Source organism: Suillus subalutaceus (genome assembly GCF_016647625.1).
Source record: "Suillus subalutaceus strain FC151 chromosome Unknown DFJ58scaffold_66, whole genome shotgun sequence".
NCBI classification, from domain to species: domain Eukaryota; kingdom Fungi; phylum Basidiomycota; class Agaricomycetes; order Boletales; family Suillaceae; genus Suillus; species Suillus subalutaceus.
This window is the reverse complement of record NW_024540315.1, coordinates 152084-162380: the sequence shown is the minus strand read 5'-3', so window position 1 is coordinate 162380 and position 10297 is coordinate 152084. Positions and strand designations below refer to the sequence as shown.

The window sequence follows — 10297 nt, the reverse complement described above, 5'->3', positions numbered from 1 at the left end:
AATAAATTATGAGAGTGGCTCTATGATAGGGTATACGAGCCAGGCCTGGTATCTACGCGGAAATTGAAGAGAAGGAGACAAGGTGAGCAAATTATGAAGTAAGTCATTAGGTAAGAAAGTTACAATAGATAGAATTTTGGGTCTAGGCCTCCGCGAGATGTCTTTTCTTAGCAGCGGGCTCGCAGGCTTGAACCTTGAGCGTAATAACTCCGGTACCATGGACAGGGGCTATCTGCATATTCTGGCAATCTGATCTCGCGTTCGCGTGACTTCTCCTGCACGCATCTTCCCGCGCATAGTCGACGTTGCAGGCGGTACATTTTATTTTGTAGCCGATATGAGTGACGAGGGTGACGAGCGATACTCGTACCTTTCATAGCGCCGCGCTTTTTTGAGGTACAGCCGTCCCAGAGACAAGCGGTATCGCCTTCGCCACCCGTGAAACCATGAAATCTGGCGAGATGGTCTGTGACGCTGGCTTGATCACCTTCGATATGCATACCACAGGGGGAGTGACTTTTGTCCCATTGGCATTCGTAGACGTGCAGTAGAGCTCGTCCACCAATCCGCACGGCCGACTCGTCAACTAGGCAGTTATCGCAATCCACCTTTTGTGACACTGATTGTTGATGACGAGATGACTCCACGGGGGCAGTGACGTGGTGTGCACGGAGATGCACGGGTGGCTGGGCACCATGTGGTGCTGCGATTGTACGTTTAATCCTAGGTTCTGAACGGGAATTGCATGCCTGAGGCAGTGCAGTTATCGTGGTGTCCCGATCTGCAAGGTCAGAATCCGAGGACCTTCTCCTCAATCGTTTCCCCAGAACTCCGGTACGCGGGGGGATCTGCCGAATAAGGGCGAGGTGGTAGTTGGGTGGGCGCCTTGATATAATGTGATGGCCTAGATAATCCAGCGGTGCCACGCAAGATGTCAAGCTGCCCGTATTCTTGAGCGTTCAACTGAGACGTGTGACGTACGCCGACCATCTCTTCTTGGGGCATAAGATCCAGGAAACGAGGAGTAGTCGGCGAGAGGGAGAAGTACTAAGGGAAAAGGATATGCAGGATGATGATGGTGTGGCACAGGATGCTGGTAGATCCAAGGGGGACGTGTGCTATCAAGACTATCTAGCGAAAAGGGGGGCGATGTAGGATGCGTCATTTCGCTTTTATCGTTGATGGTTAAGTACAAATGATGGAAGGTAGTGTCTAGAGATAGTGCGTCATACTGATGGTTCTGACCTGCGGTCCTCGAGAAGCTGGCAGCCTTGATGGGCTGGTCCCCATTGCTTCATAGAACATCAGTAATGAATTAGAATAAATCCAGCAATGGAAGACTTACGAAGACTGTTCCCCAGGTGCCAGGGCTATCTCTGAGAAAGGATATGTCGAATCATGCAGCATGAGCTGATGGTTTGTGATACGTGCATTGGACGGATCTAAGAAGTGGTGTTCCTGGTAGACATGAGTAGATGACGTGTTGTGGATCGCGAAGCCGGGGAGGGTGGGAATGTAATCCTCAGACACATTTTGAAATGAAAGTAGCGGAGAAACGGAATGTGCGTGTTGTGAATTTGTATTAAAGGAGTGATGTGTTGGATGACTGCGGAACCGAGCCATCGTAATTTTAATACATTGTATGATGACGACAGCTATTGTGAATAATCACCTCGTGGCATCGACGTCATTTAGATTTCGCGCTGCATCGGCCTGATTGCGTGACAGAAAGGTTTCCTGCTCCACAAAAGCACGATCTCGTGGAACGACACTGGTCATCGTCGAAGAACGCTGCAGGACCACCTGAGGACCCAGTGCATCTCTACAGTCCAAAGAATGTCGTCAAACATCTATCCGACAGTGACTCTTATCACACACCTGATGGAAAAGGTGGAATAATCCATCGCCGGGTTCTGAGAAAGGAAGGAGGTGAAGAAGCGGGGAAATGAAGCTTCTATATAGCGACTCGTTCTACAACTGTGTGAACCCCATGGTGAACTCCAGTTTATATCTTGCATCGTGCCTCGAACACACCCCTAAGAGAGCATGTGACGGCTCATAAGGCCAGCCGCATGCCTCAACAGCATTGATCCATGATCAGACTGACGGGATAGGTGAGGCCAGCAACATAAGGGCGTCAAGCGCTCCAACCACGCGGCTGGTAGGTGTCGAGCAAGCTGTGTGGGACTTTCGACTGTGACCTTAGCGCTCGCAAAAGCACCTCAATGGCCGCCAAGCACAGTGAACCAATACTCCGATGCACAGCACTTGCAGCGATGATTAGGGACGTTCGAACACGCTCAATATCCAGTGTTGCTGTAGCTCCACCAGTATTGCGATGCCACTTTGTGAGTGTGTTCTAGAACAGAGAAAAAAAAACCGCAATCTGGTTGGTGATGTGACTTATCGGTTGTAGATAGGCACGCGCCCTTTCAATCAGCTCAGAAAACGTCATTTGACTGATGGGTCATGAACATGTCTGCAGCAATGCACATCAAATATGGCGAGGCGGCCGAAGTTGGAATATGAGTCGCGCCCATAGCTATAAAGCACACTCGGACACTTGCGGGACGGGTTAGGAATAGGTTCATCAATTTCAGGGAAATCCCGCACCACGTTGCAGGACGGGTCACTGGTTGACCAAGACGTGTTTTTCATTTCGCGTAACCAAAGTGTGAGGTGGAGGCGGAACAGGATGTCTTCACCCGAACAGTGAGTCTACTCAGTGTAAGCGCATTTCGCCATTTGGCTTAGTTGTATTTCAAATAAAGATAACATCAAGCCGCGTCGGAGAAACAACCAAGGCAGGTAAAGGCTTGTGGCCTAAACGTCTTCAAGTCTGTAGACGTCATATGCGACCTCTTCATATGGATGAACCTGAAGGAGCCAAACGTCAGGACATTCACATCCGATTTTACGAAAAAAACATGTCTTGCCGCTTTCAAATGACTAATTGCATCCTTGAGTTGTGCTTTATCGCCCTGGTCACTAACCACAATTTCCACCCTATCCTCATCCACGTGTTCGAGTTTGCCAGGCTCTCCAGTAAGAGGTTGAGCGCCTGGCCCTGGCCTGAACTGCCCTATGGATGACCTCAGACGAATCGTCCAGACGGAATCAACTCAAAGTCACCTGCCTCGGCAAGACTCACCAACTCCGGGAGTGATGAATGCGCATTCCTTCATACTGACCAATCTTACCGAGTACGTTCGGGCATTGTTTGAACAGCATGCTCAGGATCTCCGCGGTGTGAGTTTTTGGGGCAAAAAATACAAGTTTAAACCGGAGTGACATCATCGAAGTCGAAAAGAGGCCTTCGGAGGTCTCAGACAAGATGAACACGTCTAACGCTAATAGGTAGTATTAGCTTGAAGTGTGATAGCAGCAAGAATCAATCGGATAGCAGCCAATTTTACAATTTCCTTTTTCGACGTAGTACATTCGGGTGCTTTTCAACAGGTGATCACTAGCACTGGTATTGTTGGCCACGTCGGTGAAGGTCGTTGTCGCATCTACTGTAACGGAGCAAGGCTAACTTTGTCCCATTTTTGAAGATGAATCTATCATTATACAGCGTAAACTCGTTCCTCATCTTAGACGCTGAAGGACATCGTGTCCTCGCCAAGTACTATCGACCCAAAGGTCATCCCCAGGGCGAGTCCAAGGATCTTCTGACGTTGAAGGACCAACGAGCATTTGAGAAGGGTCTATGGCAGAAAACCAAGAAGCCTGGAGGTGCGTAACCGCATGTGTAACAGGAAAACCTACTCACAGGTAGCCCGTCGTCGATGCATACGTGTTCAGCCGATATCATACTCTACGACGGTCGTCTTGCAGTCTTCCGACATTCATTAGATCTCATCTTCTACATTATCGGCGGTGCAACAGAGAATGAAATCATGCTTTACTCCGCTCTCACAGCGTTCTGTGACGCAGTCCATTTGCTGTTGCGGAATCAGGTTGAGAAGCGGGCTGTACTGGAGAACCTCGACATGGTTCTTTTGTGCCTGGATGAAACAATTGATGATGGGTAAAGTGTTATTTTGATCAATGGTCCAACGCATATGCTTATCGCCATCTTAACAGAATTATTGTGGAAACAGATTCGACGACAATTGCATCCAGAGTTAGTCGACCAAAGGCCGACACAACTGAGATTGTAATCAACGAGCAGACGATTATGAATGCGTATCAGACCGTCAGGGAAAAGGTCCAGCAGAGGATACAACAGCTGTAGATCCATACTTTGTAGGTCTGTACTTTGTACTCTGTCCATCATAGAACATTTGCATTTTGGAGGGACCCTTGCCCAACTAAGCTGAAAGCAGACTGGCCTATGCATACGAAGCGCTTTCAAAATAGTAAATTCTACAACCTCTAGATGATAGCAGTACAGAACAATTGTATCATGTAAGAATGATGGGAAACGATAAACTAACGCTCGTACAACAAATTGCCGTAACTGATGATACATAGTGGTTCAATGTCCATACCGGATGGGAACCATCTGCAGTAGCTGCATATAACCCTACACCGATGATAAGTCTGCGCACTCTTACATTTAGTTTCACCCTTCAATGCGATCCGGGGTCCGCCTAAGCTCGTCCCCCTGCTTCTATTGAAGTCTTCATATGCTCTAAATCCCACAAATCGACCTTCCGACGATTGAACAGGAGGCAATGCCCCATTTCGTGAGCACGGAACACTTGGACATTCGTCTGAATCGCCTCAGGCTTAAAGAAGCGCCGAGCTGCAGGGGAACTCAGCGACCGAACCAAAAATCGGATCAAGTGTTACTGACCTTCCCTGTGCAGTGGAAGCACCAACGTGGGCGATATACTCATATACAGCTGCACTGGATGCAGCAACAGCGGTCAAAGCAGCTGCAATCTTTTGCAGCGTCGATACCGACTCAGCGGAGAGGCTGAAATCGGGGTGCTCGTAAATGGCATATGGACGCATGGTAGCTTGAGGATTATCGGGAGCGTCAAGGGTTAACGTTCAAGTATCGATGAACCACAAGAGCTATGACAACTTCAAGACAGAGTGAAATGCGAGGATACGGAGCTACTAGAGATAACTTGGCCAGAAGTGGGCCTTTAATACTACAAGATGTTGCCGGAGCCGATTTCGGGTAAGCATAATGCGATGACCACAAACGTTATCCTTGTTCGCTTAGATTGGTGGGAACCGCATAACGGTAATGTCGATTGCCCCTGATATACATAATTTTCACTGCCATGTCACGGTTTCAGCATGTTTCATGATCCACAACTAAGGGCCGGGAAATAACCCCCATAACCGGATAGATATTCGCGCTGGCCAGGCTTCGAGGTGAAATTTCAATTGAGTTCCGGTTGCTGTGCCAAGTAGCCTAGCGGTCAGAAACAGCTAGTGCAAATAACTTGTCATAAGACAAAGGACTGCTCCTTAGCTGCTTCCTTTGGAAGTACTGAATGTTACATATTGGCCTCCAAAGGGGATTTCAAGTTGCACGCACTAGCTTGCATAACGATAGAAGCGCACACGAGTCTGCACAGCAGCTATCTCAAAATGAACGTTAATTGAACGCAACTACACGTGTCTTATATATCGTCGATAACGCATTCCATCACGACTTAAGCCCTCTTGTAAATGAGAACAGAAGACGAAAAGCTATGATAAACCCATATATAATTGCAAAATGAAGAGTCGAGGTCGATAGCCGGCGGGAAGCGGACTAAGCGGACTTCAATGCGGGCCCATCCGAGTCGATGTCGCAGGGTGACCTGGAACGATATTAGGACGCAACAACACATTTGTCATTTGTTCAAATAATGCCTAGACAAGAACACATCAATGCGTGATGTACGGGAAGACGGCTAGGGAAGATTATCAGATTGGCATTGCTGCCACTCACGCGAACTTATCGGACCCGATTCCAGCGTCCATGGATCAGTGAATATTTATCCACCAGTAGAATCTAGATAAGGTTGACTGAAAAATTGTGTACCACACAAACATCACAAGCGTCAATGGACTCGTCACGGGTTTGGTATCAGTAAGAAAACATAGCAGGTGTCTGAAGTAAGCAAAAAGAATGATGTAAATGCAGAGCGCGCTAAAAACGAGTGAGAGGTATACGACTAGAACAAACACACAAAATTGCTTGGGAACACGTGCCTACCGGCCTGTCGTCTAATCTCGTCAAGCAACTCTCCACTCCACCACCCGTCCTCTGGGGTATCAGTTACGGCGATGATATCGCCCGCTTGGAAATCAAATTCTTCGTCAATGGTTGCTGCGTAATCATACAGTGCTTTCACTGTGAGCACGAGTTACGTTATGAACACACCGAGGTACATTGTCAAGTCATAAAACGTACCGTAAAACAGGATGGGGCGGCCATCATCAGTATAGGCACCTGTGGGAGGCGGTGGATGACGTGGGAGCTGTGGAGAAGGTGTACGTGTCATAGCAGGGCTTGGCGCCCGGTAGGTGTTTGTGTTATGTCCATAGTATGCTTGCTGAGGGTGCTGGTGATTAATGGCACCCTGGCTTGGGTGAGCCGCAATTGACGGATTCCGCGCAGGCGGACCGTAGTTGTTGTAAGGCTGCGATGGCGGCGGAGGAGGCTGGTAAGGAACAACGGGCTGAGAATCATATTGAGGACGTTGAGGCGTGTGATTATAATTGCCGTAAGGTTGTGGTGGTGGAGCGGGCGCGCCATAGGTCGCCACAGTACCATAATCAGCGCGAGGCTGCTGCAGCTGCCGGCTGTCGTTATTATTATACCCTGGGTATGATTGCGCGCTAGATGGTTGTTGGACGTAGGGTGGTTGTCGCGGGGGTTGGTGTGCCATATGATCCACAACGACACGTCCATCTGGGCCTAGAGCAATGCCAACTGGGTTGTTCGGCGTAACTGGCCTTTGAGCGATTGACGGCGCACGAACCAGTGACGGAGGCTGAGGACCTAGATTTTGAGTACCAACACCAGGATAACCCCCCCTACTAGTCGGGCGTACCCCATTTGGATCCTGGGTTTGGTGATTGTTAACAGGAGGCGGCGGACCAACAAAGCTATTGGCCCTGCTGCGAGACCTTTGTTCTCCTGGGAACGTACGACCATAGTTATTGAGGACTTGCTCCACTGGGAGATTCGAGGAAGGTGGCGGGAGTGAGGGTGGCGGAGGGGCTGCAAGAACGGGTTTAGGATTTGGAGAGTTCGAACGCGATGGTGCCAGAGGGTATGACCCAACTACGACTTCAGCTGAATTACGGAAATCGCGATTGCCAGAGTGGACCGAAGAGGGGGTAACGAGAGATTCAGTGGTAGCTCTGCGGGGATCTTGTCCTGAGAGTGTATCTCTGCGAACGGTAGGACGTCTAGCCACATTCTGAGCAGCAGCAGTGCTCAGCTCAGCCATTTGCCTGACTAATGGGTCATTTTGCTCTCCAACAGGAGGAGATGTCCGAGGTTGGCCTCTCTGCTGTTGTGGGTCCTTGTTTGGATCAACATTCCAAGTCTGATCTCCGATAACTAGCTGTGTGTTAGAGACCGTAGGATCGACTGGATCCCCACGGGGCTCTTGCGTAGGCCGAAGGGCAGAGGCTGTGCTATTGCGCCTCTGTGCCTGGGACGCCCGAGATTGAACATCACGGAGAGGGGATACGTGTCCGTTGACACCGTTCGTTTGAGAGCGTCCACTTTGAGATCTTTGGGTCTGACTTCTCGCGAGAGCAGATTCAGCAGGAGAGCTACGACTTCCTGCACCAATCGCCCCTACACCTGCATGGTTTGTATCGTCGTAGGGGTCTTCGGGCTCCGGTGGTGGTGCGTTACGCCCTGCCGATGACCTCTGGGATGTTCGAGCATAGGTTGCAGGACGAGTAGCAATGCGAGTAGAAGATGAGGGCACTGCATCGGTATTGGTGTAGTTGACGAACGCCGGTGACTCGGGTATCGCATTTCCCGTTGCGTAGTCGCGAACAAAATTTTCCATCTCCTTCTCCGGTTCCATTTGTTCTAAGGCGAGTCGCATTTTCTCGCAAGACTATATAGACCGATTACTAAACAGTGATAGCCAATGATGGCGAAAGACTTACCTCGTCATCTGAGACACATACTGTTGATACAGAATTGGCATATGCCCACATATTATCCTTCATAAACTCCATTCGCTCTTCTTCGAGATCTTGACATGTGTCGCAGAACGCCTTCCAATCCTGCTCCCATTTCTGCATAGTCTCTTGCAATACTCGAGTAAACTGAGCGTAATCATTTTCGTTCACTTGGACTGTTTGCTGGGCACGCTCGAGCTTCAGGTGAATTTTCTCGAGATCTTTGCCCTGAACTAGCGTCGACTGAGCAGTGTAGGAGTTGATACGAAGGCAATCAGATTCATATTTCTCCCGAGCTTTGCTTGCATGCTGTTCGCGTGTTTGCTTTACTTTGAACTCCTTCTCGATAGCAGCTTGATACGTCTTCTTGTGGTGTTGTTGCCTTGCGGAGAAAGCCGCGGCCTGACCTTCGAGATCATTCCGTATTTGCTGCGAAAGCTGCAAGTGAAAACCGGCTTGCTTATCGGTTTCCAAGCGCAATGTATCCACGGAGTTCCGTAGTTCCCTGCGAGTTGCGATCAGTAATGAAACCCAGGCGTAAGCCACACGTCAGATGCAAAGTTGCGCCACCAGGCAGCTGGACGCTGTGTATTCGACCCGAGTAATGAGACGGGAAATACATCTCCCTAAGTGCTCTGTGGAACAACGTGTAGTTCTGCAACTTGCAGAGCCACACCTGTGTCATCCCGCCCGCCCGACCAGAGCGGCCCGCAGGCGAAGGTCAGGGTTCGAAGAATTTGAGTAACTCACCCTATTTCATCCTTGCCAATTGACATTTTGGCCAACTTCGCGAGCCGTTTGGCATAATCTTCCTCGATCGCAGATCTGCAGACATGTGTAAAGCTCAATGGGAAAAATATAAGAGAGTCAAATTACCTCTCCTTCCAGAAGTTCCTCAACTCCTCCATCGTCCTTGCTGCCCCGCGCATTCGAGCAAACAATACATCTACGCCTCCATCTGCAACACCCCAGAAAGAGTTGCAGAAATCCAAAGAGCGAATGTTGGTATCGGGCGATGTGGCCCGTGCATATTTAGCTAGAGATGTTGTTGATGACTGCCTCCTGGCAGACATATTTCGTGATTTATAGAGCAGTTGACAATCAGGAGAGGTACAACAATTAAACTTGAAGTACGGAATGTCGTCGTTTCAAAGTGAACTGGGTCGTCCGTTAGTAGGTTGTTCTTGAGAGTGCGTATTCACGCCTCAGCAATTGTGGCAGTGCCGTTCGGCGCGTGAACTGCCACACGAATTTGATAATTCAAATCGCGGCTATACTTCACAAAGTTCGTATAGTGAACAAATCAGTTCGCTCCGGCTCTAGAATCTTGTTCCAAGGCCCATTAAAGATCATCAAAAATGATTCAACAGCGGTATTAGCACTCCAGGATGAAGCAAAGGCTTTGTAAAAGGTAGTTGCGCTTGAAAAACAGGCACCCCCAAAATCTGGTCAGGATGTGTTGCAGGCACTGGAAGACAATTTTAGAGGCACACAGCGCTAGGGAAATTTCCCTCAGGTGCGGTGAAAATGTACCAAAGAATGGAAGAATGCAGTGGGTAAGCAAGTTCCTACTATTACCTTCACACTCTTCTTCAACGGACATGTCAGCAGTGGCGGAAGTGGTGTGTTTGGCACTGGTAACAATGCATCGAGTCCATCAGTAATAGCTACCTACTTTTGTTGTGTAGATGGCACATAGACACTAGACGAAGGCTGAGCGGTCGAGCCTGGTTGAGCCAGACCTTGCCGGTGATATTCATCCTTCGTTGGACATCGATGATCATGCATCATGCATCATGGGTCACTTATATGGCATCACACGCAAGGTCTCAGTTAACAGGTTACTCTCGGCGTTCAGCAACTTAGCTTGTGTTTCAAAAGCGATACACAAGCAGGCAGAATTAGGATTGTTTCTTCTTCCAGAGCAGGTATGCGTGCAGTTACTTGGGTGTTAACTGCTGTAGATCCTCGCAAGCGCATCTCGTCTAGAAAAATGACTACACGCCTCTTGAACAGCTCTGACGTCATAGCTGTACAGGCATCAGTGCATCATGACGCCAGTGCCGTTCACTGGGAGGACACATCACACATTTTGTTGACCCGAAACATTCCATGTACCTACATTGGCTTCAGGGAGCAATACGCTCTTTCCATCAATCCGCAAAATCTCAGCTGCCGTAGCGAATGCCCTTCT

General features: G+C 49.1%; 4 protein-coding genes across 4 annotated transcripts; 1 reads left to right on the top strand and 3 right to left on the bottom strand.

Moving 5' to 3' along the window:
* Window positions 1-717: 717 nt before the first annotated feature.
* On the bottom strand, window positions 718-2103 carry DFJ58DRAFT_426568 (uncharacterized protein). Its single transcript, XM_041380351.1, has 5 exons — window positions 2035-2103; window positions 1879-1977; window positions 1673-1822; window positions 1346-1606; window positions 718-1292 (listed from the first exon to the last, which is right to left on the bottom strand). Exons 2-5 carry the CDS (start codon window positions 1902-1904, stop codon window positions 935-937), a joined length of 795 nt encoding a protein of 264 aa, XP_041243006.1. The 5' UTR covers window positions 1905-1977; window positions 2035-2103; the 3' UTR covers window positions 718-934.
* A 1342-nt stretch (window positions 2104-3445) lies between these two features.
* On the top strand, window positions 3446-4324 carry DFJ58DRAFT_426537 (Longin-like domain-containing protein). The gene is made up of 4 exons (XM_041380350.1): window positions 3446-3499; window positions 3555-3735; window positions 3805-4030; window positions 4087-4324. The coding sequence occupies exons 2-4, from the start codon at window positions 3555-3557 to the stop codon at window positions 4235-4237; spliced, it is 558 nt and encodes a 185-aa protein (XP_041243005.1). The 5' UTR covers window positions 3446-3499; the 3' UTR covers window positions 4238-4324.
* Window positions 4325-4734: 410 nt separating this feature from the next.
* DFJ58DRAFT_728986 (uncharacterized protein) lies at window positions 4735-4962 on the bottom strand (the record flags this gene model as incomplete). The annotated part of the gene is made up of 2 exons (XM_041385674.1): window positions 4735-4750; window positions 4802-4962. The coding sequence occupies 2 exons, from the start codon at window positions 4960-4962 to the stop codon at window positions 4735-4737; spliced, it is 177 nt and encodes a 58-aa protein (XP_041243004.1).
* A 1083-nt stretch (window positions 4963-6045) lies between these two features.
* DFJ58DRAFT_426484 (uncharacterized protein) lies at window positions 6046-9338 on the bottom strand. The gene is made up of 5 exons (XM_041380349.1): window positions 8980-9338; window positions 8854-8928; window positions 8089-8608; window positions 6365-8036; window positions 6046-6304 (listed from the first exon to the last, which is right to left on the bottom strand). Exons 1-5 carry the CDS (start codon window positions 9174-9176, stop codon window positions 6126-6128), a joined length of 2643 nt encoding a protein of 880 aa, XP_041243003.1. The 5' UTR covers window positions 9177-9338; the 3' UTR covers window positions 6046-6125.
* Between the last annotated feature and the right edge of the window lie 959 nt (window positions 9339-10297).

Bases quoted from the DNA above. Each gene is read 5' to 3' on its own strand.
- DFJ58DRAFT_426568 (XM_041380351.1), bottom strand. From the start codon at position 1,904: ATGGATTATTCCACCTTTTCCATCAG. The intron at 1,607-1,672 runs GTGATTATTCAC...TCGGTTCCGCAG, and splicing joins AATGACGTCGATGCCACGAG to TCATCCAACACATCACTCCT. The intron at 1,293-1,345 runs GTAAGTCTTCCA...TGTTCTATGAAG, and splicing joins GCACCTGGGGAACAGTCTTC to CAATGGGGACCAGCCCATCA.
- DFJ58DRAFT_426537 (XM_041380350.1), top strand. From the start codon at position 3,555: ATGAATCTATCATTATACAGCGTAAACTCGTTCCTCATCTTAGACGCT. The intron at 3,736-3,804 runs GTGCGTAACCGC...ATACGTGTTCAG, and splicing joins GAAAACCAAGAAGCCTGGAG to CCGATATCATACTCTACGAC. The intron at 4,031-4,086 runs GTAAAGTGTTAT...CCATCTTAACAG, and splicing joins GATGAAACAATTGATGATGG to AATTATTGTGGAAACAGATT.
- DFJ58DRAFT_426484 (XM_041380349.1), bottom strand. From the start codon at position 9,176: ATGTCTGCCAGGAGGCAGTCATCAACAACATCTCTAGCTAAATATGCA. The intron at 8,609-8,853 runs GTGAGTTACTCA...CGCAACTCGCAG, and splicing joins ATTGGCAAGGATGAAATAGG to GGAACTACGGAACTCCGTGG. The intron at 8,037-8,088 runs GTAAGTCTTTCG...CGGTCTATATAG, and splicing joins TATGTGTCTCAGATGACGAG to TCTTGCGAGAAAATGCGACT.